General features: G+C 36.2%; 1 protein-coding gene across 3 annotated transcripts in view; it reads right to left on the bottom strand.

Moving 5' to 3' along the window:
• Positions 1-1,657: 1,657 nt before the first annotated feature.
• The window catches only part of PIBF1 (progesterone immunomodulatory binding factor 1), a 201,443-nt gene continuing 175,211 nt past the window's right edge, over positions 1,658-27,889 (bottom strand). Inside the window, exons 17-18 of one of the 3 annotated variants that reach the window (XM_036832007.1) lie at positions 13,261-13,434; positions 1,658-1,936 (exon numbers count right to left, since the gene is read on the bottom strand). In XM_036832007.1, coding sequence (XP_036687902.1) covers positions 1,886-1,936; positions 13,261-13,434 — 225 coding nt within the window. In that variant the 3' untranslated portion in view covers positions 1,658-1,885. The remainder of the gene's footprint in view (positions 1,937-13,260; positions 13,435-27,889) is intronic. The other 2 variants (XM_036832009.1, XM_036832010.1) reach the window with 2 other exon arrangements.

Here is a 27,889-nt window from a genome sequence, read left to right as displayed (position 1 = left end):
GCCCCCACTTGCCGCAACTAGAGAAAGCCCTCACACAGAAACGAAGATCCAACACAGCCATAAATAAATAATAAATAAATAAATAATTAAAATATGGTAAGCAGAATTAGAGATATAGAGTACAGAGTACACAAATTACTATGGTAGAACAGATAGAATTTTCTGGAAGGAGTGGCATCTGAATTAGAAAATTCGCAAATGTCATCTAAATAGATTTCATACCACAGTCTAATCCTGAGATTTATTAATGGTAGGAAATGATAGAAAGAACTATTTTTTTTTAAAGGAGTAATTCATATCTACAAATGAAAGGAAAGGAAGAGGGAGAAAAATAGGGATTTGGAGGGAGGAAGACTTCCTCAATTTCCTCATCACTGCATTTTCTATTTTTAAAATTAGCTCCAAATTTTCCTGCTTCTGTGCCTTTGTCCACACCATTACTTTAACTTGGATAATCAATCAGTATTCCTTTATATTAAAATACGTACATATAACAAACAGGGTTGACTGAACAAAACTATAAAATGCTTTTCGATTAATAACTAGAGGTGAAAATAAAACAAACATTCTCTTCTAGCATTTTGGAAGGAAACAAATTATGCTACAAGTTTAGTTTTAATGAATTATAAGGGCATGTGGATTTAGGATGCGTGTCTGAGAAAGGCCGTTTTCACAAATCTTTGTTGCATAAAGTCGTAGTTTAGATGTATCCAAACGAAATAAAAGGGAAGGATGAGATTAGGGTTTTTAGGCCAACAGCAGATTTACAAGTGTATATTATTATCAGAGACTTTTTCTGTTCTCTCACACTCAACTAATAGCCTATGATACTGTAAACTTTCAAAGAACACAGTGATTAGATAGATTCTTTTTTCATATCTACCAGGATAATCAGTGATTTGCGCATCAGTGGCGGGGGTGATGTGTGACCCTGAGGGACAGAGAGGGTTCTGACTGTCACAACTCGGGCTGGGGGTGCGGGTGCTACTGTCATCTAGTGGTGGAGGCCAGAGATGCTGACAAACATCCCAGAAGGCAAAGAACTGCCCCACTCCTGCCCTGAATGAAGAATTGTCCAGCCTCTACGTCAACAGTGGTTGAGAAAATCTGATACATGAAAATATACTTCTTTCTTTTTCTTTTCTTTTCTTTCTCTTCCACCCCGCTTCTTTCTTTTAAATTGTAACTCTTGAATGATAAATGGAGCATATTTTATGACAAGAAAAAGAGAAAATGCTACTGATTTTTTCTTACAGACTAGATATTTGGTCCATACTGCATCTGTTTTGACCAAAGTAACAAGACACTTTCCACCAAATTTTTACTTGACCAATGGAATAACAGACTTTGTACCAGACTGTATTGGTTAATAATAATATGAAATATAAGAAAAAACAGAGCCCCAAGAAAGAATCAGCAATTCATATCCACTCACATGATATCTGACCACCATTATTGGGCATATAAAATGCCTTCTAGTAGACTTCACAGATGATTATTAATTTAAAAATTGTAAGGTGTCTTGGTATTTGTGTTATGACATTTAAATTCAAAATTTATATAGTTAGAAAAATACTCACCAATATAACAACTAATCAAAATATTTATAAGCCACATGTTTAAAATGCCTTAAAGAATTATGAAAGCTCCAAAATTTAAATCATAATAGAGTATGTAATATTTATTTTGTAACAAAATAGATAAAACCAAATATTTGCACTTTATGTAGTTTGATTATTATGATAATTTGTTAATTTAACATTCAGTTAAAATAAACTTTAAATTAGCTATTTAAAAAATGTCAAGTACATGATTAAGACAAACTTTGTTCATCAGAAAAAGACCTTCAGGAGTAAATAATGATAGAGCAAATCCGTCCAAAACACTAGGTCTTCATTTTTTGTGTCTTAGACCACTCAGGTGCTTCTTTTTTGGTCTGTAAAAAAAAGGAAAAAAAAAAAAACAAAAAACAAAAAGAAGAAGAAGAAAAGAAAATTAAGTAAATTGCTTATAAGGAGGAGAAGAGAGACGATTCAAAGAACTAAGTACCTATATACATTGGGGATTTTTATGTAAAATTATAGTAAATAATTGCTTTTTGTAATTCAGAAAGAGACTTAAGGGCAAAGATTTTGTCTTTTGTCAGAAATAATCTCCCACCTGGTATGTCTATTAAAAAAAATACACAGCTGTGTTTTCTGGCTTAAATCCTATATTTAATATATTCTACAGAGGCGAGTATTTTATGAATTGATTCTATTTTCAAATAAAATTATAAAAAAATCAAGGGCACAGCTTCTTTTTAGTTGTCTTATCTATCTACATATAGATACTCATTCACTCAACAGATATTTAGTAAAGAATTTCTAGATCCAAATCATTGTGCTTTGGGTATTCTGAATTGCTAAGTGTTTACCAGAGTACTTCTTGGGTTTACTGCTCAATCATTTCAATGTAAAAGAACCTGGCTATACAGAGTAGTGTAACAAAAGAGCAGGGAAGGTAGACTGTGATAAAGCACTCAGAACTCCCTATATAAGATACTGATGCCAATCAAAACATCTTATTTTATATAATATAATAAATCAAATATGCAATTACTCCTTTCCCACTTATATCTCCTTAAAACTATGAAGAACCACATTCCTAAATATATATACATTGGCATATAGATAAGTATGATAAGTTACAATTTTATCTTTTCATATGCCATAGCTGATGCACAAAATGTTAGAAGTGGCATCAATGATCAGCTCCTCTTGCCCTTAGCCATGCCCTTGGGCAGCTTCAATTACCACCAAATACACCAGTAGATCCTCCACCTCCTTCCTCCAACCCCATCTGTATAACCATAGCTCTAACTTGAGCTACAAATACTTTTACATGATTCCTAAAGGCAACTAAAATTCAGTATGCCAAAATGAACTCCCCCAATCCGCCATATTCTCTGTCTTGGTGAATGGTACCATATTTTGTTCAGTCATCTAAACCAGAAATGTTTGATTCCTCTTCATCTTAGATTTCTCCTTTTTTCTTCCCACTTGCTACGTTCATTCTAAACAGTCCCTAACATTTGTAGAAATATCTTTTAAACTCCTTATTCTGCTTCTATCTTGGCCCCAAAAGGCTTACCTTGGGCCCTCATCATTTCTGGCTTCACTCCTGCAAGAATTTCCTACTTCTGATTTGGCTTTCTCTTCTATTATGTTCATCACCCACAATCCCTCCAAGCTTATCTTTCTAAAATGCAAATCTGCATTAAAACACTTTAGTAGTTTTTCTTTAATAGAAAGTCCAAAGTTCTTAGTATTAAAGGTGAAAGAAGCTTCCAGGGTAAAATAAGGAAATCATAGGGAAAAGCCAGGTGCTATCTTCCAAGAGAATTCAAAGGTGACAGGGCCTAACCAAATCCAAAAGAAACCAAAGTACAAACCAGAACGCTAGCTGATCTGCCAGAGGAGCACTAAGTTCCATTTTGAGAAACTGTGATCTTCACTAAGTCATAATGTAAACTGGTTTTCTTAACTGAGGCTCGTGGACAAAAAAATATGAAAGCAACTTCTACAGATCAAGCAAAAGGCATAGAATTTGTATATCTGCATTTTCTCAATCAGCTGATACTAAAAGTTCTTTTACTACTATGTATGTATAGTAGAAGGTAAATAAAACTTTTGATATTAAAAGGGAATCTTAAGACTCATAAAGGACAGTACAAGCATTTTAATGGTAGACTGTCCTTCCTGACTACTTCAATCTGTGTCTGGTCCATTGCAGACCATCCGCCCTCCAACCCCTCCTCCCAGTACCTTCTTTCTTCAGATGTGTTAGTGAAGTAGCTTTGCCATAGTCGAGTATACCTCTGTCCTGGGGATTAACTGCTTTTCCTCTTCATAAATTGACTTTTCAGTTTTTTGGTCATAGCCACTTAAAATTAGTTTCACAGCTTGTCCCATAGGTCTAATGTATATTCCTTATTCCTAGGTTATTTGTGGGGGGGAGACTTCACTATCACTATCATGTTCAAACTACATTTAATTTAGAAGATAGGGCCCTTTAGGATCTGGTCCAGGCCTACTTCTCTAACCCTATCTCTTGACACTCTATTACATGAACTAAATTACTTGTAGTTGAGGTTAGTTTTATAGTAATTTATTGAACACCTACTATGTATCAGGTCTTTGTGTTAGGCTGTACGGATATAAAAATGAGTAAGACCCTATGACAGAGCCTGGTGGTTGCCTAGATTACGTCTATTTTCCCCCTTTCAATAACAGAACTCTGATTTCATTATGAGAGTAATGGGCTCATCCAGTGAAAAACTACATTTATCAGCCTCCCTTGCTGCTAGGTGTGGCCAAGTGACTAAATTCTGACCAATGGGATATAAATAGAAGATGTTGGGTAGAACTTACAGAAAAATGCCTTTAGAAAAGGAGATGGTATTTCCCCCCATTTCCTCTTGCTTCCTGCTTGGAATGCAGATGTGATGGCTTAGGCTACAGCAGCTATATTGTGATTCTGAGGACAGGCCACACACCAAGGATGGTTTGAAGAGAAAGGCAGAAGAAACCTAGGTCCTTGATGACTTCAAAGGGCCACATACTAACCCTGAAAAGCTTATCTTCAGGCTTTTATCTGAGAGCCAGAACAATCTACTTAAGTCACTGAACTAGCAGTGGAACATAATTCCTAGACACTGACTCTAATCCTTAAGTAAGTTATAGCATTTGTTTCATGTTGTATTTTCTGCACACAGGAAAAGTGTCTGGCTCAATGACATGCTTCCTTTGTTGTTGATTTTTTTTTTTTTTTTTTGTAGCTGGAGCACAGTACAGAATAATGGGTTAAAGTACAGGCTCTGGAATAAAACAGGCTCCAGCCATTTATCTGTAAACTCGGGCAAGTTGATGACCACTCAGTTACTTCACACATAATATGGGGAGAATAAAAACTAATGGTGCTGGATATTCTGGGTACCCTCAGACCTGCTGTGCCTCAGGATGCTGTCAGTGGTGGCTTACGGTTTCTGATTAGGTTCAGTCAATGAGCTGCAGAGTGGGCTTGTGGGTCAGAGGAGAAAGAAGTTGGGATGTCTATTCTCCAGCTCCTTCTTTGCCTGGCCATAGTTTGGTAGTAGTAAATTCTTCTGTAGAAGACCAAAGTTTCCTACGAAGGCTCTAATTCCTCTCCTTGCCCCTTGAGACCTAGGAGTGGTTATAACTTTGCATAGTTACTAAGCCTAACATGTTCATTATCACCTGTTGGTTTCTACCTCCTTGCTTCTCCTGTAGGGGTGTTTCTCACTCCCTCCAATTTATCCCTCCATCTGCCTCGTCTTTCTCCTCCACCACCACCTTTGCTACCTTCTTAATTTCTGTCTGAATTGATATCAAAGTCTGTTGGCTCTTTCTTTCCATCCTTCCGCTAGTTCATCTTTCACTGTTGCTGTCCAGGTCTGAAAATACAAACGTGACTCTCACAGTATTTTGTACTTGCTTCCTATTTGGTATTTATCACACATGTTATATGATACATGGTTTCCATGATCAGACTCTGAGGCACTCTAGGGCAGGGGCCCTGGGCCTGGAATAAGGCTTGAATAAATGAATAGCTTCAAAAGAATGTGCCATAGACTCAAAAGACAATTCCATAAGAGGTACTGCAAAATGCTTTGAGATATAGCATGGAAGAACCTCGAGGATGTTATGCTAAGTGAAATAAGCCAGTCACAAAAAGACAAATATGGTATGATGCCACCTATGAGGTATCCAAAACAGTCAATTTCATAGAAATTCAAAGTAGAGTGGTGGGTTGCCAGGGGCTACAGAGGTAGGGGGGGAAGAAGGGGAGGCGTTGCTCGATGGATACAGAGTTCCAGTTTGCAAGATGAAAAAGTTATGAAGACCCGTCTCACAACAATATGAATATACTTAATACTACTAAACTGTACACTTAAAAATGGGTAAAATGGTAAATTGTATATGTTTTTTATCACAATAAAAAACAAACAAACAAAAAAAAACCAAGAGCTTTTTAAAAAAATGTTTTGAAAAAAAGCAGCAATACTGAAAAAGTGTATTGTTTCCAATGTGAGCTACCTGAACTTTGCTGTTAAAGAAAGTTACATATTTCATTAGATATTTTACATTCTAAAATAGAAAAAACAAAAAGAGTAATAGGACCTCATTTCCTACATATTTAATAGCAAAGCAAGTTTCTATCGGAATCTATTTTTACCTGGGTATTATGTCATTTAAAATTTCCTCAGTTTTAAGATAATGATGAGATCTAGCAAAATTCAGCTGCTCAAAAACCTTGAGCATTTGCTTTTACTTCTTTCAGGTCTTTATTTAAGTGTCGTCTTCTCAGGGAGGCCATCCCTCCCTATTCTTCACCCACCGACCACCCTGTTTTATTTTTTCTCCATAGCATTTGTCATTTTTTCACTTTCTCTACAATTTATTTTTTGGTTTGTTTGTTGGTTTACAGTCTAATCTCCACAAAAGAATGTAAGCTTCATGGAGGCAGGAAGTTTTATACCCTACTGCCTCTAACAGTGCTTGGCACAAAGGAGGTGCTCAATAAACATTTTTTTTTCTTTTTTTTTTTGGTGGCCGTGCCATGTGGCTTGCAGGATCTTAGTTCCCCGACCAGGGATTGAACCTAGCACACCACAGTGAAAGTGCCGAGTCCTAACCACTGGACTGCCAGGGAACTCCCAATAAACTTTCTAAATGAATGAATGAATGTTGTTTGGGTTTACTATTACAGACGCCTCTCAGTTCAATTTAAATCTGGACATAAAGCCTCATGAGAGTCTATATTCAAGAGTTGCCCCTATGTAATGTGAAAGAAAATGCCACTCCAGTAATGTAATAATATGGCTCCAACTAATCAGGTAACACTGCCCTTTATAAGCATAGTGGGCAGTATTTATGATTCTAAGTAACACTGCAATTATTGAGTGGAAATGAAAATAACCAGTAAGATATGAAAATAGCATATTCTGTTGTATGAACTCAAGATATGTTCAATCTTTCTATTGGTAAAGTTCTGCTCTCAGTCACATTACGGTCTGAAACTCAGGTTACCTGCAATTACATTAGGATCGAATAGGTCAACTTCTCATCTACATCAATATCTATGTCTAAACACTACCAAAATTCAAACAAATTCCATGGAGATAATAATGATTCTGGAAAGTTGATTTCTGATTCTCGTGAGACATACATTCTTCATTTCTAGATATTTTGTCAGTAAGGTACTATCCATTAGTGACGGCCCGAAGTTCCAGCCACTGGAAGTTTCTAAGCCTTTACCAACTCCTGATTAGTACTGAGCAACTAGCATTAAGATAGATCACAGATTGGCAAACTATGCTCCGTGGTCTGTTTTTGTATGGATTGCCTGCTAAGAATGGATTTAACATTTTTAAAGAAAGGTAAAACCAAACAGAATATGCAATAGAGATGGTATGTGCCTCATAAAGCCTAGAATATTTACTGTCTTGCCCTTTAAGGAAAAATTTGCCATCTCCTGTTAGATGACTGTTAAATAAAGTGGGCACAAAAATTCAGATACACAGTTAACCGCTTTTTATTTTGGTAATTCCACTTCGTTACCTATTTAAACGGTAGTGTTTCTTTTATGTTACTATCTCAAAGTTATTTACCCTTTCTACCCATAAGATGGTGCTTTGGGTAACAAATTTTCTTGTGCCTATTCAGTTTTTTTTGGCCACGCCGTACGGAATGTGGGATCTTAGCTCCCCGACCAGGGGTCGAACCCATGACCACTGCACTGGGAGCGTGGAGTCTTAACCACTGGACCACCAAGGAAGTCCCATGTCTATGCAGTTATTAACAGAGTTAATATTTTAACTGAGGAGGGCCTTATTTTCTGACTATTTCACACTTCTGTTTTTTTTTTTTTTTTTAAACTTAAGACTTTCATAGGTTCCATGGTATGAAACCCTTTTCATAATATATTTTTCATACACACACACACACACACATATATATATGACATGATATTAGACATACAAATTACTTAAAAGTGAGTGTTTATATTGGGAACATTGCTTTAATTTTTATGTGCTGGTTTAGATTAATTATATTTGTAATTTTATAAAGAAACAGCACAAATTAGTGGTGTTAACAGGCCCTGAAGTAAATTGTATTCCAGATGTAGGAAAGAGCTCAGAGGGCTGTGATAAAAACAAATGACAGGATTAACTGGAAACCAACCAGAAGTAATTTACTGTTCTAATGTGATTTGGGAGATAAATAACTGATAAGATGGGTACTTTTGTGTCATCCATAAGCAGGCAACTAAAACATTAATATATAACTTGGGGATTATAGCATATTGAGAAAGAATGCTGACTGATAAATGCAGACATAATAAGCCTGGTGGATTATTCCTGGAATCTAGAAAAAGAGCTAGAAATTAAGAATCTATTAGTGTTCAACCAGTGCCACTTTTCTAAAGAAAAGAAATACTATGTCTAGTAGATATAATTACTTAGTTTTTTAAAAAAAACGATATAAGCTAGGAATTGAGGAAATAAATATTTATGATTCCTCAGAGGCAGGGCCCAACTAAAATGTGTCTAAGAGAGCTGACCCAGCTTTCCTACCAACAAAGTGACGAAAAGAGAAACTGCCCCAGATCATTCAGCCCTCACGGCTCTACTTCCACGCTCACTAAAAAATTCCTTATTTCTAATTTAGCTTAGAGCTATATTACACCGGGAAGAGGCAGCAATTAGTATTCCTGAGACTCGAAATTGAAAAATTATTTTTAAAAATGTAAATGTACATAGCTAGCTATCTTGAGGTCTGAGCATGTTCTGGTCAGATAAATCTAGATTCAACATGAAAAAGTGAGACCAGGGACTTCCCTGGTGGTCCAGTGGTTAAGAATCTGCCTTCCAATGTAGGGGATGCGGGTTTGATCCCTGGTCGGGGAACTAAGATCCCACATGCTGTGGGGCAACTAAGCCTGCGTGCTCCGGAGCCCGTGCGCCACAACTAGAGAGAAGCCCGGGCGCTGCAACGAAGAGCCCGCGTGTCGCAGCTAAGACACGATGCAGCCAAATAAATAAATAAATATTTAAAAAAAAAAAAAAAGAAGAAAAGAGAAAGTGAGACCAGAGCTTCAAAACAAATGTGACAAAGCGTTAGAGGTATGAAGAGCAATTGGTTCCCTCAGCTCCTAGACATGGCTGGAGCCCCTTCAATCTACCAGCAAAGTTCATTTACCTCGGTGTGCCATACAAAATGCTATACTTTTCTATGTGTGTTATAATGTGAGAAATGTGGGGTGGCACAGAGTTAGGACATGCTCTGTGGTAATGCTACCCCAGGGCAGCACCCTGTGTCTTAAGACATCCAATGAATTGTGTTCATTATATTAAGTATATTACAAATAACTGCTAAATTGCACTTTAATAAAGTTATAAACTTTTCTTTATGAATAATGAGAAACACTGTTTTTTATAACCTATCAATTTAAATTTTAAAAAAGTTTTTGGTAAAGTACATATAACATAAAATTTACCATCTTAACCATTTTTAAGCGTACAGTTCAGTGCCATTGAGTATGTTCACATTGCTGTGCTACCATCACCACCACCCATCCACAGAAGTCTTTTCATCTTGTATAACTGAAACTCTTCACACATTAGACAATAACTCCCCATTCCCCCTGGTCCCTGGTAACCACCATTCTAATTCCTGCCTCTTTGAATTTGACTACTCTAGGTATATCCTATCCACTGTATTTTCCTTTTTTCCTAAGGAAAAGTGTTAAGTGGCGAAATGACTGAAGTCAGGCATAAGAATGTAGTAAGAGAGGAATAAAGTCTAGATTATTAAACATCCTAGTTTTGAATAATGAAAAGGAACACAAATTAGAAAACGTTTTGTGACTATTATACTCTCTGCCCTTGGAATTTCTCACTCTTTAACCCTTATTGTCCTTGTCAAATCCTAGACGTTCTTCAAGGTCAGCCTCAAATACTTTCTTTTCCTGGAGTCCATCAACATCACATTATCTCTTCTTTCTTTGAATTTCCACAGCAGTTTATATTTCCTTTAAAGTAGTTTGTATTTCCTTCCAAGACCATGGTCTTGGAAGTTGCTGCTTTCACTCTCCCTGGAGCTTATTTAGTTCAACACTAAAGTTCCCCACACAGTGTAGAGTTTTAATGGCTAAGACGATAACTAAATTGGGGAGGCAAATAACTGTTGTTGTTTTTTTTTTAATGCTATGTTACCAGATATTTATTGAGTACTTGCTTTGATCATGTGCTATGTAAGGCAATGGGAACACAGCTTCTATCCTCAAAGCACTTACATTCTGTGGTTCAATTTAGTCTTTGTTGGTGCATCAAATGCCTGAAAAACAATCCTCCCACATCTGTGATTTCAACAGCCAGAGCTTTTCTATAAAATACACCTTTTGGGGTTGTCTTCTTATGTAAATATCACATGAACACTGCAAAACGTTCATATGATTATACAAATATGGAAAGAAAAATGTCTCAAGCTTTTATGCCTCCCCTTCCTCCTCTGTAACACAGCTCTACCTTCACCCCACTGCCCATTTAACAGGGGCTTTGTGTGTTTTCCTCGTATTTTCAGTGCACATATAAACACGCATCCATCCATCCATCCCTCTATCATTGAATTTAATATCAGGGAAAAATATCAACAGCAAATAATATCAGCCAAAAGATCTGGAAGTAAATTAGAAATGTTTCCATTTTAGCTATAAAACCATAAGATTATGTAATGATTAGATCTTATTTTCAAATATTTGCACCATAAATTCCTTATTGACAAGATGAGAGAAAAACGTAAGAAAAGCACTATTATGGAAAATTGAAAATACTAAAAATAATAACCGTAAAAATTATGATGCCTTAAGAGAATCATGGATGTTAGTATAAAAGAAGTCCAGCCCTCATTTCATGTAATCTCCCTCCTAATTTTATAGATAAGACCCAGTTCAGGGCATTTAAATGACTCGCCCCAGGTGACCTAGTTGGTTCCCATTCCTAATTCTGCAGTATTAGCACATAGTCTTGATTTGACTGGTTTACAGCATGATATCTGAGTTTTCATTAGGATGTAGCTGAGATCATACCTTTTTTGAAAAATTTTCTCTTGTATACAAAAGATAGTTCATTATAGAAAAAAAAAGAAAATACAGATAAGCAGACAGAAGGAAATAAAAACTACCCAATTAATACTTCATATTTCAAATCTTCTTCATTTTCTTTTCATTGCGGAACCTTATCTCGAGATATTGGAGAAATCTGTTACTTATGTACTGGTGACAGTTAGGATTTCAGAATATCAGAATCAGGTTACCAAGCTAAAGTCAGAAATGTAGGAGGTCAGGGTCAGAAGGAATAGTTCATTGCTTGGAACAGAGAAGGGTCAGAAAAGCAGATCAGGGAGTGTGATAGGCTTTAAGTATGTGGCTGTATCTTGCGGTTTTCCACCAATCCTACCTTTTCCATTAGCATCTATGTATTCAGTCTGCTCTCTTCTTGTAGATTATAATATAATAATAGATACATCACACTGTCTGTCACAATCTTAGCTGACTTTCTGAGGGAAACTTGCCTAGCCATGGCCCTTCTGAATAAATAGCCCTAGGCAACTTTCTTTGGTACCACGTGACCCCTGGTCACAGGTAAGGGCAGCCATTCAGTAGGCTGGCTAATAACCTTAACTAGTCTTGCCACCAGGGGTATCTGCCAACAAGGAGGAGCTGGGCCAGTTAAACTTGCTTTTGGAAAATACAGGGAGAACTAGGTTATAAGAGAGGAGATTAGGGAAAGGATGCATAGAAATACGTCTCAAGACAAGGGGCTGTGAGCACGTTGATGAGGAAGTAAGCAGACAACAGGAGAGAAACATGGGGAAGCTGAAGTACCACTAGAGGAAAAGATCTATGTACTCAGCTGTGGAAATCCACAGAGCTGCCTTGTACCCAGGCTGGTCAATCTAGATTTCCTGTGTTCTCCATCCTGTTAGCTCAGTCTTTATTGCCACAAGGAGCCTTATGATAATTATCCCTTATTTCATTTAGATTGTAACTCTGTCATTTTTTTAAAAAAAGGAGGTTGAACTATGTAATCACCAAGCAAGCTCTCACATCTCATTGATCTTGAGTAGCATGTTCTGAATGTATAATGAAATAGCTTAGATCAGAAGTTCCCATACTTGACCGATTATTATAATCATCTAGGGAGTTAAAAAAAAATTAAGATTCTGGGGACTCACTGAATCAGAATATCGTACAGAAAATCTTTCTGGTTTTGAGTCTCTATATGTTCAGATGGTAGAAATGTTCCTTCTGAGAAATTAAGAGGGGAAACCATGTTGAAGTAAAGGGCACTATTTAATAAGGTTACTCCTATTTCGATTCTGTTGCCTTTTAATTCTTATTACTTGTTAAAACATCATTTTCAATATTTCCTAATTTACTTTCTATTCTAATCCAAATTTTTCTAATTTCTTGTTCTTCGACTCATTTCCGGGCACATACATTTTTACCTAATAATGCATTTCAGTTTTTCAGTTTATGTTAATACGATTGGTTTTATACTTTATAAGAAAACTCAGAGCAAAATATATTATTTTACAAATAAGAGGGGGCGGGTGATATTTTGCATCCCTTTGATTCTTATGTAAATTTTAAAATGACAAAAACAGGGAACTCTGGTTGGCATTTTCACTGCCGAGGGCCCAGGGTGCAACCCCTTGGCTGGGACTAAGAGCCTGCAAGCCACGCGGCATGGCCAAAACAACAACAAACAAACAAACTTCTTTATGCTTATCTGTATTTTTCTTTTTTTCTACAGTAAACTTTCTTTTATATACAAGAGAAAAATTTTCAAACGAGGTATGACCTCAGCTACATCCTACTGAAAACTGAGAGATCGTGCTGTAAACCAGTCAAATCAAGACTGTCTTTCTGATTCATTTATAAGTCGTCCCTGGAGACTGGCGGAGGACAGTGCTAGAGTAACGCTAATTCCTGGGCAAGTCCGATATGTTAACTGGAAATATAAACCCCAACTACCAACTGTTAAGATAGGTAACATATACATTCAGAAAAAGGATACATACAGACATTTTAAAGTTAGTTTGAAACCACTATGAGAGGAAAGAAATTTAAGTAAAATCTATTTAGCGAAAATAAGAGACACTAACATTCTAAGTTAATTTTTATTGTACTTACAAAGAGTGTTGGTTTGGGTATAAATACATTGTCTTCATGTTCTCTAGGCACATTCAAAGTCTTTGATTTCTGATTTTCTGTCACGTTTTTGGATTCCGTTTTAGTAAAAAGTAAGTTGTCCTCAGAACGCTTACTACGCATATTAATGATAATCTGTTTCATTGCTGCCAATTCCTGTTGTGTATGAAAAGAGAAGATGGCAAGTATGATTTTAACAAGCAGACTCATAATGTTGATGCTAAAATATTTATTTTTATTTTTGAAGTAGAAAAAACATTTGAAGCAATTACTACATTATATAAATGAGGAAAGGTGTGAAAAAACAACATATTAATATTCAATAATTATGCACATGAATCTCATAGTCATTAATACCGTTAAATGATAAATATATCATTCCAAAGGGGAAAGGGGGTAGGGATAAATTAGGAGCATGGGTTTAACAGACACATACTATTATACATAAAAGAGATAAGCAACAAGGATTTACTGAACAGCATAAAGAAATATGTTCAATATCTTGGAAAATAATCTGAAAAAACATATGTATAAATGACTCACTTTGCTGTACACTTGAAACTAACACGGTATTGTCAACTATACTTCAATTAAAAAAAGTATTATTCTGTAGCCTAGTGGTTCCCAAATTTTTCTGCACATTGTAATTCACCTGTGGAGCTTCAAAAACAACTGATGCCTGTGTCCCACCCCCAGAGACTGTGAGATAATTGGGCTGGGGTGTGGCCTTGGCTCTGAAATTTTTTAAAGATCCCCAGATGATTCTAACAAATTTGGGAACCAGGGGCATGGCTACTTTCCCCCGTAGTTTCTCTACACATGCTTGATAAGCAGATTATTTAGGCACTTAACTTCTTCTCTTCTACCTCTTAAACTATTCCATTTCCTTTTGAAGTCTTACATGAAGATGCAAGGGAAAAAGAGTCCAAAAATTTTTTTCTTGCCTATTAATCAGCAGTTCAAACAGTAAGTTTAATATAGCTTCAGGATTTCTTTAACCATGTTATTCCCAGATCACAGACATAGAAAACAAACTTAAGGTTACCAAAAGGGAAAGGAGGCGGGGAGGGATAAATTGGGAATTTGGGATTAACAGATACAGACTACTATATATAAAATAGATTAACAACAAGGATCGACTGTATACCACAGGGAACTGCCTTCAATATCTTGTAATAAACTATAAGGGAAGAGAGTCTGAAAAAGAATATATATATATATAAAACTGAATCACTTTGCTATACACCTGAAACATTGTAAATCAACTATACTTCAGTAAAAACAAAACAAAACAAAACATATTATTCCCTCTTCTTTTACAAATGAAAACCTGAGTTAGCTTTATCAGTCATTGTTTGAATTAAGAATTCATTATGCTGAACTTCTTGAAGAACTCGGATCAAAATTTCCACTCATTCCCTCTTCCAGTCTTTTTTGTCTTTTATTTTCCCCCATAGTCAAACCTTTAGCACCAAACACCAACTAGTGGATATTTATGCTTAATTACTAAATTGATTCAATCAAACACAAGAATATGGAGAGAGGGCGGACTGAACTCTCCTTTACCTTATTATCTGTACAACAGTGGTAGGCTGTGTTGGTGGTAATTTTTTCCTATTATTTTATTGCATCTTCATGCCAAGACACAAAAGTTAGGGCGACAGAAAGATGTTCTGCTCCCTTCTACTAATCTGTTTATAGACATCAGCTCTGTGTCAGAGCAAGTTCCTACAGGCCTTTTTTTTTCTGGCTGTCATTAGTTCTATTTAGAACCATCTAGCTTGAGTGGGTATTTTAAAACAGAGCTGTTGAGTTTAAGCCACAGAGTCTTAATAAACCTCAGGGCCAAGAGAGGAGCTGGAAGAAACGGTGCCAGAATCCACTTTCTCATTTCTGCAGGACTGAGGCTGGCTTGGCCAATGCACATGAGGATGTGTCTACCTTCAGAAACTGCCAATCTGATATACTTTTATTTGACCCTTTTGTGGACTCATTGCTTTTGAGATTGTTACTTCATTTACATGCTTCCCTTCAGTGAAGTATATACTACTGATTTAATGTTAAACATGTCTTGTGTTATGGTAGATTTCAGCTCCTGTTCTACTTACCACACGATAAGTAGAGGGGAGAGGGGAGATGACGGTCTCTCAGCCTATCAAAAAAACACTTTTTATCTGAAAGAACCTCTTTTTACTAGCCGTAACTTTTGTGCCTTGGCATGAAGAGAAAATAAAATAACAGGAAAAAATTTCCTCTAACACAACCTACCACTCTATTACAGATAAATAAGGTCAAGGGGATCATACCTCCTGGCAGAAGGGAAGGGAGGGAGAGCAAGGATGAGGAGGGAGAAAAGGAAGGAGTTGGTGGGGTACCAGGCAGAGGGCTTTGGCTCCTAAGTGCCCAAGAGAAGGCCATAGTTTTGTTGCTTTTTGGCTTCACCTGCTGCTCGTATAGGAACAGTTACGGGAAACAGATCACCCCTGATGCTGGTCAGGAGACAGAAGGGAAATTCACAGCTTTTTGCTTTATTTAGACTAGGATCACCCCAACTTAGGGTGCTGTCACAGTACCACTTTTGTTCATCTGATAGTATTATACAGTGTTAGCACGGTTTTTGAAATCTAAGTAAAGAACACTGAAAAAGCAACAGAATTCTGTAAAATTCCTATTAGGATGATACACAGCTACAATGGACACCAAAATAACATGCAGAACAATTCTGTTCAGTTTTATTACGTTTGATCATATAGATGCTCTCTTTTCTATCAATTGTAAATTTGAACAAAGAAAATTCCACTTTAACATCAAATAGTATCCACGATAACCACCACAGACTGAGCACACAGAAAGCCAAGCATAGGTAGTGGAGATATTTTAGCATGAGGTTAGAAGTCAAAGACACATCTATTCCTGACTCTGTTATTAACTGTGTAAACTTAAGTAATCTACTCTGATTGAATGAGCTTCAGTTTCCTAATTGATAAAATGTATGTCTGTGTTACCTTTTTGGATTTTTGCCAGTCTGATAAGTGTTTGGGTATGTTTAATTTGCATTTCTCCTACTGTAAGGGTGGGCAGCTTTTCAGTTGTTTAAGGGTGTTTCCTTTTTTGTTGATATCCTTGGCTCATTTTTCTACTGGGTGACTGGTCATTTTCTTTTACATTTCAAGGCGCTCTTTACATGTTAGAGACATTAGCTCTTGTCTGTAATATGAATGGCAGTTTTTCTTCCCTTTTAATCTTTTATTTGACTTTGTTTATGCTTTTTATTTTGTTTTGTTTTTTTCCTATGCAAAACTTTCTGGTTGTGATGTAGCTGAATAGTCCTTAATTTTATGGTCTTCCCATGTTTTCTTCTTCCATTTTCCTCAAGTTACTTTATGGTTTCTTTTTCTTTTCTTTTTCAAACGTTTAGATCTTTGATCTGTTTGAAGTTTATCCTGGCTTATGGTGAAAGGTGTGGATTCAGCATTTTTCCCCCCCTTGGCTATTCTGTAATAACAACATCATGTACTAAACAGACAATTTTTTCCTCTGATTTGAGATGTTATCTTTATCATATACTGAATTTTCATAAGTATATGATTTATTTCTGGACTTTTAAACTCTGTTCCAATTGTCTATTCATGCACCCATGTCACACTGTTTTAACGTTTAATGATTGAGGGGTTTTTTGGGCTATGTTCTTAGGGATAGGGGTGGGTTTATGTTGAATTAAGAAAACAACAACTTAGAACTGGCTTTTATGATACTGAATCTTTCTTACCATGAAAATATTTTAATATTTCTTTTACCTACATTTTTGGCATAAATTGTCCTTCCCTAGTTGATGTTACTATTACAATGAAATGTTTGTGATTCACAAAATCCCAATTTGCAAATTGACAAAGGAAACAAAAATAAACCAACATAACATACAAGAACTAGAAAAACTTGTCACTACAAAATGGGATCCTTTGTTAGGATTAAGTCATCTTGAAATCTGGCTTGGTTCTTACCATGTTCTCTTGTCTGCCTCCTGACTGCTGGCTCCACCTCCTATTAAGAGTCTGCTCTTATTGTTTGGACTTGGCTTTCACATGTCATTTCTCTAGCTTTTGGTTCTGCTTTTCTCTGTTCTCTAACTGTCCTTCTGTGATTGGTCAGCAGGGTTATTTGTACTACTGTTTAATGATTTATAAATACTGTTCACTGCAGAACAGAGAGTGTGATTAGGTCCACAGAAAAGGAACCTGTGATGTTCGAAGGAAAATGTTTCAGGTATCAAGTTCAACTGGATTCTTTTTCTTACATTGCATCTATCGCTCAAAATCATGCCATTTACTTAGATTCCTACTTGGGCCTTGACTTTCTCATAGAGATTTTTCCCCCCTTCTTCTTAAGAGTTCTTGCCTTTTTTCCCCTCACTGATGGAACTAGTATATGTCTTTTTCCATATTACCTAAGATTATCTAGCTTCTAAATCATACTGTTTGCTGGGATCAGTTTTGTACTGACTTCTTTTAAGACTGCTGCACAGTTGTTATTCTGAAATTTCTTTTTATTGCACATCTTGGCATGTTCCATTATTTCTTGCATCGCTCTCTTTTTGTCGTTTGATGGCAAACAATCTAGTAATTTCATGAGAGAGGGTACTGTGGTAAAGTACTGTGCTTCCCTTCAGAACTTCGATGGTGTTACATCTCTATCTTCTAAAGTCAAATTTCTGGGAACTATGAGGCCAAGCTGATCTTTATTTCTTTGCAGGTATTTTATTTCTCTCTGGAATTGTTGATATTGTTTAGCTTTTCCCTGTTAATTTCTGTCTTCTTACCTTTTTCTAAGCTTTAGGAGAGTTCATTGGCTTTTCCTGACATCCTTCTACTGGCATTTTTACTTACTTATAATAACTTCATGATTTTGATTTTAGCAATTTTTGAAAACACCAGAAACTTCTTCTGTATACTGCTTATTTTCTGTATATACTACTTCCTCAAATCTTTCTGAAGAAACTAATTACGATACTTTGTAAGTTCTTTTCTGTTACAGAAATTTTTGTTTTCTTTGGAGAAGGGAGTCAGTTTCTCTGTTTATTGTGATTTTTCCCTTTTGTGCTATTAATTTTCTTCCAGTTTCTGACGGTCTTTGGTTGTATGTTCCAGTTTATGAATGAAGGAACAGATTAAATGTTTTCTTTCTGCTACCATGGGCCATTCCTCTGAATGAGACAGTTGAGTACACTCTCTGGATATGTGGATAAGAAAATCTGTCAAGCAGGCTCCACTCTAGGGTCCTCAGGTGGAAAGTAGGCTCTCTTGTCCAAAATGACAAAATGTGGAGTGTCCTAATATGCGGCCCCTTTGTTTTGGCAGTCCTAGTCTATTCCTGGCAAATGTTCCATTAATTTAGAAAGCCATTTGTCAAAATACTTTTTTTTAATTCCGGCTTTTTAAAATTATAGAAGCATTACTTGTTCATTATAAAATTCAAATACAGCAAAAGTGCCATGCCTCAAATTCTTTCCTTTTACCACTTGTTTGAGACCTTTAAACACTCTTCTATAACAGTCTGATTTATAATAATATTCATTAATTCTGATATGCTTTTATAGTGATTTTCAAAAACCTAATAGTATATATCTTATAATTCTAGTATATCAAATACATAAGACAATTACAGTAACTTCAAGAATGAAGGAAACATTCATTGAAACGAACAAATGTAGAACCGCATCTGATTACACAATTGAAACTTAAAACAAAAATAAAACAAAACAATAAAAACCACATTGCAGTACAGTACTCTTCAAAATGGAAGAGTTAAGGACATTCTTATGAAACTTCCAGATGATGATGATGATGAAGATGATGACTGTTACTATACAATCTCTATAAAAGAGATAAATTGCTCTCTTGAATCCGAAGGCACATATCTTGGCCATTTAATATAAACTATTTGCATAGAGGGTGGCATATTAAAACAGCTCAACTGCAGAGCAGCTGCTTAAGAGTATTGCATAGTTGATGCCAATAAATTGCTGAAAGTTGTAAACTCTGCAAAGATGTTGGCAAGGGGACACATAGATGGCATTTCTTGATGAAAATAGCTCTGACAAGTATAATGCAAACTATGTGCTCCACTGGAGGTTAAATGTAAGTGCTTTTCCAGAGGAATAACAATGTATCTGGCAGTCAAGTCAGAATTCTGTGCATCTTTCCTACCTGAGCTAATGCAAGGTGGAAACCAACCTTGTTTTAAACCAAGTACATCCATATTTTGGAGGTTTAAACTTCATCTAAAAGAGTATTTAAACAACATTTTATTATGGAAATTTTCAAAGATCCAAAGAGAAGAGAGCATGGCATAGTGAGCCCCCAGTTTCTATTGCCCAACTTTAATCATTATCAACATTTTGTCAGTATCATTTTTTTAAAACAGCTTTATTGAGATACAATTCACATAACCATATTGTCATCCATTTAAAGTATACAATTTTAAAACTCTTTTTAATCACCTCAAAAAGAAACCCCGAGTCCTCGAGGAATCACTCCTCTATCCCATCTGGGCCTCAACTTCCCAACCCTAAGCAACCACTAATCGACTTTCTGTTTCTGTAGATTCCTCTGTTCTAGACATTTCAAATGAATGGAATCATATAATATGTGGTCTTTTGTGACCAGCTTCTTTTACCTAGCATAGTGTTTTCAAGGTTCATCTATGTTGTAAATCTATCAGTACTTCATTTCTTTTTATGACTAAGTAATATTCCATTGTATGTCTATACCATGTTTTGTTTATCCATTCATCAGCTGGTGAACATTTGGGTTGTTGTGAATAATGCTGCTAACACCTAACATTCATGTACAAGTTTTTGTGTAGACATGTTTTCATTTCTCTTGAGTATAAACCTAGTTGTGGAATTGCTAGGCCATATGGTAACTCTATGTTTAATCATCTGAGGAACTGCCATAATGTTCTGTCAACATTGTTTTATCTACTTCCTTTCTAGTTATTTTGAAATATTTTAGAGCAGATTTCAGACCTCAGATCATTTCACTTGTAAATACTTCAGTAGAGATTTTTAACAGATAAAGATTAAAAAAAAAAAACCCCACAATATCATTATCATATCTAACACTATAGCTTAAAAGAAAATGTAAATTATTTCAAAGTCATCTATCAATACTCTAAGTGCTCAATGAGAATTTTAAATTATTAATATTATCAAAGCAAATTTTTAACATAGTTCAATGTATGATTTTTGAAGAAGTAAAAATATCCTTGAATGACAATGGCACTATACTCTAAAAAATACACAAAACAGATTTTGTATGGCAAATTAACATTCATGTAGTATTTACTATGTGCCAGGCTTTGCACTAAGTATTTTACATAAAAATTTAATCCTCTCCCAAATACCAAGAGGTAGATATTACTTCAATTTTCAAGATAAGGAAACTGAGGTTTAGAAGATTTTAAGAAATACAGCCAAGGACTTCCCTGGAGGCACAGTGGTTAAGAATCCGCCTGCCAATGCAGGGGACACGGGTTCGAGCCCTGGTCCAGGATGATCCCACATGCTGTGGAGCAACTAAGTCCGTGCGCCACAACTACTGAGCCCGCGTGCCACAACTACCGAAGCCCGCACACCTAGAGCCTGTGCTCCGCAACAAGAGAAGCCACCGCAATGAGAAGCCCGTGCACCGCAACGAAGAGCAGCCTCCGCTCGCCGCAACTAGAGAAAGCCCGCGTGCAGCAATGAAGACGCAATGCGGCCAAAAATTAAAAAACAAACAAACAAAAAAAGCCAGATTCATTAGCTATTAAGAAATGAAATCAGGATTCAAATGGGTTCAAAGCTGTCATTATTTAGACACTATGTACACAATAATGCAGATGCCTTCTGTCAAGGCCTTTGATAGCCGCAATTTCAGGTTTGGAAGGGACCTTCAAGTTATTTAACCTCTATACAAAACAAAGCAGAACAACAACAATAACACCTGAACAAAGCAAACAAAACATATTATGTCTACCCTTAGGTTTTAATTTCAGCCTTTGGAGAGATGTACCGCAAGTCTATTTCTGCCTACTTTGAATTTCTTGTATCTCTCTGAGTCTTTTCTTCTCTGAACACCCCCAATCCATTAATCTCTCTTATGACTGAAAAGAATTCTTTTATCATCTTGATTATTTTCCTCTGATTATCTCCTAGTATTCAAAGTTTTGGGCCTAGGACAGAATAAAGAAAGGAGTCTGGGCCAGAGCAGAGGGAAATAAGGCTTATCTACTCCTTACTCTAATGCATTGCAGATGACAAACGTTTTTGGAGTCATACCCTATCTACCACTGAAAGCTTAGTGAGAGCTCAAGTGTTTGGTGAATGAGACACAACTGTGCTGTCATAGCCTAGGGGACGTAACTAATCACCTACAACATTCTTTCCTAAATTTGGATATAATCTTAAGGTCATCCTCAACAGCGAGGCAGGTAGAGGAAGCTAGCATTAACACACTGAAGTAGGCCCCTCTGAACTGAAATCTACTGCGACTGTTGACTTAAAACAGAAGTGTGGGCACCTTGATTCTGTTCTGATTGGTTTGTGCAGACCCTTTCACTCATCTGATTACTGAATAGTACCTTGGACTTCTAACTGCTTTGCCTTCTGGTATTCATGTCCTCTTGGTGCCTGGCTTTCCCTTCTCTACCAGTATTCATCTAGTTGCTGTGTGGTTTCTGGCCTTTACTACTTCAGTATAATCTGATAGTTTTTGACGCATGTTCTTGTTGATTTCCGTCAACAATTTCAGACTCCAGACTCTAGCCTCCATTTTGAGCACTGATATCCAGAGCGTGAGTCACTCCAGTGCCCGTACCTTCTCCGTGTTGTATTCCCTGCCTTCCCTCAGTGTCAGCTCCTTCATATGGGATATAGATTTGTTAAGTTTAAATTAAAATACTGCCAAATAAGACCATAATCATTTCATTTCATTGTTAATAATCTCTCCTGGCCAACATATTTCCAGAGACTTATTTTAATAGCTTTGCAGTTTGTTTTGTGTGTTTCCTTATACCCTAGAATTGTTTGGTTTGTTATAAACTGCTGCTATTCTAGAAGTCATAAAAACACAGGGTTAGAAATGATAGCAAGAGGTCACTTACTTGTTCCTTACTGATAAAAAAAGGTCAGAGGAGTGTACTTACTATTTAAAAGAAAACATACCAAACTTCTAAAATGTAGTGGGGAAAATACACATTTCATTCTTTAAAAAAAAAAGCAAAAACAATAACTAGAAAATGACAGGTGTATATGATACATAATAGATGTGAAAGTGTGATGTGAAAAAAGTTAAAGGAGCATATATACACAGATAAAGTATTTTTATGATGAGATAGAATGTTTCACACAAGACGGAATTTTACTTGCAGGACACAACAGAGATACTTGTAATTTTAAAGCTGATGATGAAAAGATTAAAAATGAAGCCAAAATACTTATAAAATCAGAATAATCTGACCTAGTTCTACTAAGTTTTGTATAAGTCCACATAAACATAGAGGTCCACAGAGCACAATCTAAAAACAATTTGTGTCTTTTATGCAATTCAAAATTGAGGAGAGGGAACATTCAGTTGCTGCGTCTGTCAAATGGGTATAAGACCATCGCAGAGCTCTTGGGACACTTTAGTATAACATAATTGGGCTGAAAAATTTTAAAACATTTTGGTAGGAAGAAGTTATAAAAACTCAAGATATTATTATTACTTTTATACAGTAGGTTTAGTTTTGTCATACTTAAAGTATATTTAAATTCAACATTCACAAATGAGTATTTTTTGCAATACTTTATTTACTCCCTGAATTTCCTCAGACCTAAATTCACATACCCTTATATGGAAAAAATAAACATTCTAAAACTTTATAGGGAAAATATGACTTATACAGTATGTGTTTTAGGTTTCCACTACAATAACTGTCTTTAAAATACACATTTACATCTAGGAAATCAAAAACAAATTTGAACTTGAACAGCACCACTACGATGAGAAATGTATGAATCTGAGAAATAATTACATCTTCATTTAAAGAAAAATTAACTTACCCACACACTTTTTGTTTTTTTTAGTCATACTGACTGTTCTGACTGTAAAATTTAAGTACACATGTGTATAAGAAAATCGTGTAAAAAGGTATTCTGAAGAAAATTTCAAAATAGTTAAGTATGAACCAAAAAGAATGACACACATATAGAAATATGTAATTTGTTTGAACCCTTTATGAAGTGGATTGCCTAAGGGGCACTTGTGATGCTGAAATGTCCCTGAAACTTTCCGAGAAATCACAAAGAACACAGGCGTTAGAGTCCTGGAACATAAACATACCATAAAAGAATGATAATTATACTGTGACTTCACTTTTCAGAAACCTGGCTAACTGCAGGGTTTGTTTTCTTTTTGTTAAGTGACATTCACTGCAATAAAAGGCAAGTTATCTGGAACCATGGGAGTTAGTCCAACCAGGTAAGTGTGAGGCCTTGCACACGCTAGGCACTTAGTAAGAAGTGGTTGGTTAAATGATGGTTAAATACTAACCGAAATGCTTGTGGACCTTGAGAGAGATTATTGGCAGGAGCAGTGAGTGAAAGGGTAGAAGAATCTCAGGTGTGAGAAACAGATTTCTTATATTCCACAAATATTTACTTTTGAGGAGAGAGAATGTGAATATATTAAAGGCTGGTTTCTAATGCTTTCCATTTGACAGCTTCTAGTGCAATTATCATTGAAGACTGGAAAAGATCACAGTTAGTTTAACAAACATTCAATTGAATACTTACCAAATACTGTGCTAAAGGCTAATACACAAAGGAAAACTAGGCACTCTATTGGCAAGACAGATGCGTAATTGTGATATACAGTGATAGGAATATTAATACAAGTATTTTTAAAGTTATGGGAAAGAAGTAAAAAAAAAGATAAATTTTTCTTTATTGAGTTATGAAGGGCTTCAAAGAATAGATAACATTTGAACTGACTCTTGAAAAGGAAGGAAAAGAGGGAAGGGTCCTACATTTACTGAGTTACTGTCACATGCCAGGAATGTACTACATTGTTTAATTCTCATATAACCCTGTAAAGTAGATATTACCTTTATTTATACATGAGAAAACTGAGTTTAGAGGGGTTAAATTATTGTCTCAAGAATCCATAGCTATTAAACTGTGGGCTTTAAGTGATTATGACATGTTGGTGTAGGTTCATCATTCGTACCGAATGTCCACCCTCTGGGGAGGCTGTGCATCTGGGGGGTGGGGGGGCAGGGGGCATATGGGAAATCTCTGTACCTTCCTCTCAATTTTGCCGTGAACTTTAAACTGCTCTAAAAAATTGTCTTAAAAAAAAAAAAAAAGAATCCATAGCTATTAAGTAGCAGAGCCATCTTGCCTGTCTGACTGCTGGCTTTTCCCACAGTATTTCAAAATATAGGTGATGTAAGGAATATAAGGGTAATTCCAGCCTTAGAATTTAATAAGAGAGCTGAACAAGTATATATGTAATTCTGGGTCAGTCCAGCTGTCCACCTTCTCCATGGTTACACCTAGCATGCTGAGTGTAAGCTGCTAGAGAAAAATTACACAGACTGGCACTACTACAAATATATGACATTTCATCTTGGCAATTATTTGTTTCTGTAATGTACATCACTCATTTATTACATAGCTATTTCAAACTTCTGTTTTCCTCAAAACTCTGATCCTATCATGTGTCTTGCCCATTAGAAAACAACCATTAGATGGGAACTCCCTAAATTCTTACCACCAAACCTACTAACTTACTTTTAATGTAATTTTGATTTCTCCCCTGCAAAATGGAAAAGGTGCCCCTCCTGTCTAAAGTTAAATCCCATCACTTCGCCCTGGATCTGCTCCTTTCCCAACACTTTTGCTCAATTGATTATCCTCTCTCTTTTGTACTTTCAGTGTCTCTCTCTGTTTGGTTCCTTCCTATCAACATTTAAGCCGGATAGTCTCCAACTCGGGGAGGTAAAGGCCCTTGATCTCATGCTCCCTCCCTGATCACCTTACATTCTCTTATTCAAAGGGTTGTCTAGTTTTCCTTTTACTATTTTTCAACTTCTACTTATTTATCAGTTCACTGCAATCTGCCTTTGGCGCCACTGAAACTGCTTTTTTTAACATCTTGTTAAATCCAAATACCATTTTCTTTTTCATCTTTGTTCGACTTGGCCCCTTGGCAGCCTAAGCCACTGCTGACAACTTCCTCCCTTCTGAATGCTTCTGGCTTCACGTGGGTCTACTCTTTTCCTGATGCACCTGCCATTTCTCTGGTCACTCCTCACTCTTCTTTGAGTAAGCATTTTTTGCTCTGCCCAGCCCTTAAATATTAGTGCTCATCAAGAATCTGTCCTAGGCCTTTTTCTGTTCTCACGCTATATACCCTTACTAGTTCATTTAATCTACTTCCAATGTAAAGCACCATCTTTATGCTGTTGACTCTCACATCTCTACCTCCAGATAACTTCTCTTTCTTGGGCTCCAGAACCTACACTTGTAACTCTCTACTGAATATATCCACTTAGATATTTTCTTGAGTTCTTCTTTCCCAAACCTATTCCTCCTCTGTTCTTTGCAGCACCACCATAAACCCAGGATACAAGCCAAAACCCTGGGCATCAATTCTCATTCCTCCTCTCTTCATCATTCCCTAAATTCAGTCAATCACCAAGCCCAGTCATTCTGCTTTCTAAATAGTTTTCAAATTGGTCCATCCTTGTTGGACACCATCATCACCAGTTTAGTTCACGATACCACCTATTGCTCAATGAAATACTGAAATAGCTTCCTAAGTGGGGCTCTTACCACTCCCCCTAATACAGCTGCAAAAGAAATTAGAAAAAAGGCTTTTATATCAGTTTCTTAAAATTATGCTCAGTATTCTATTAGATACATGGCTGATTATACTTTTCCTACTTTTGAAAGCTTAGATTCTAAGGACACATGATGAAATACATACAAATAAAAGCAGAATTAAAATTTCCAAAGGTGTTCAGCAAATCTGGTTTCATTAAGGCAAATATGAGTGGATAAAAATGAATGAAGGTCTTCCCTGGTGGCGCAGTGGTTGAGAGTCTGCCTGCCAATGCAGGGGACACGGGTTCGAGCCCTGGTCTGGGAAGGTCCCACATGCCGCGGAGCAAATGGGCCCGTGAGCCACAACTACTGAGCCTGTGCGTCTGGAGCCTGTGTTCTGCAACAAGAGAGGCCGCGATAGTGAGAGGCCCGCGCACCGCGATGAAGAGTTGCCCCCGCTTGCCGCAACTAGAGAAAGCCCTCGCACAGAAACGAAGACCCAACACAGCCAAAAAATAAATAAATAAATAAATAAAAAATAAAAAATAATCAGGTACTTATTTAAAAAAAAAAAAGAACGAAAAATGAAGGCCATTAAAGAAGACTCTTGGGAGGTATGCTCAACGAGAGAGAAGCCATTCTAAGGAATCACATTTCGTATACTCAAAACTAAATGTTTAATTTGAAGCCCTGATAATGTTAACTGAGAGTGAGATCCTATCAATCTTTTCCTTTACCTTTATTAAAACCTAATTATTTAAGATTTATATTTTATATTTTTATACCTAAAAGCTCTTAGCATAAGTGAAGATATTTAAGGGTAAAAAAGATTACATTCCACTTGAAAGACAAAGAAAAAGTTATTCTGAAGCACCAAAAGTGAAAGAAAAGAAAAAAAGATTACAACACCTGGATAAGATATTCAGCTCTGACTTTTCTGGCAACTAAGACGAAAAGGAAGCACATTAAATTACATAGTTTTCATTTTCTGAAAAAAAGAAAGAAGGATATAACTTCATCTACAGAGGCAAAAATTTTCCTGGAACTCACACAAGCAGTAATTTATCATGAGATTTTTGTCTAAATGGGACTAAGGAGAAAGATCATAAGCTTTTGTTTCAGAAAAAAAAAAAGTTTCGATAGTAAGTATGGTTGAGTTACTTAACTCTTATCAGCATCAGTTTCATCTGTAAAAGTAGGGACAATGATATTTATCTCAGGGTACTGTAGCAAAGACTAAATTATGTAATATAAATGGAAGTACTTAGTAGATTGCCTTAAATAGTTTCACGAAACAAAGAGAAATGACACCAGATTTTATTCCGATCTTCTGTAAAGGCAGAGGTCATGACATTCAATTGTGCCTTAATGGAAGGAATTTTGTTAGGAGAGATATTTTGCCCCTTTCCCCCTCTCTCTGCTTTCCGAAGGTTTCTCTGAATGCAGGGACAGAACCTGGAGAATTCAGAATAGACAGACGTGGACAGGTATGAGATCTCAATTCATGATCACATCTTTCAGTTAGTATTTTTGGTGCAGATCCTTTAACCTAATACATTTACTCATCTCAGCTGAGCTTTGTAGTCTGAAAAGGCAAACTAAAACAGGCTATTTTTCTCCATACTCACCCTCTCTTTACTTTTTTTTATTATTAGGTTAATACATTTTCTCTAAAGAAGAGAATAAAAATCACCTAATACACTTTCCAAATACACACAACCATTTTTGAATGTATAAATGCTAGAAGTTTATAGAATAAGAGGC

The sequence above is a fragment of the Balaenoptera musculus genome, chromosome 18 (assembly GCF_009873245.2).
Source record: "Balaenoptera musculus isolate JJ_BM4_2016_0621 chromosome 18, mBalMus1.pri.v3, whole genome shotgun sequence".
Lineage (NCBI taxonomy): Eukaryota > Metazoa > Chordata > Mammalia > Artiodactyla > Balaenopteridae > Balaenoptera > Balaenoptera musculus.
This window is presented reverse-complemented; position numbering and strand designations above follow the sequence as displayed.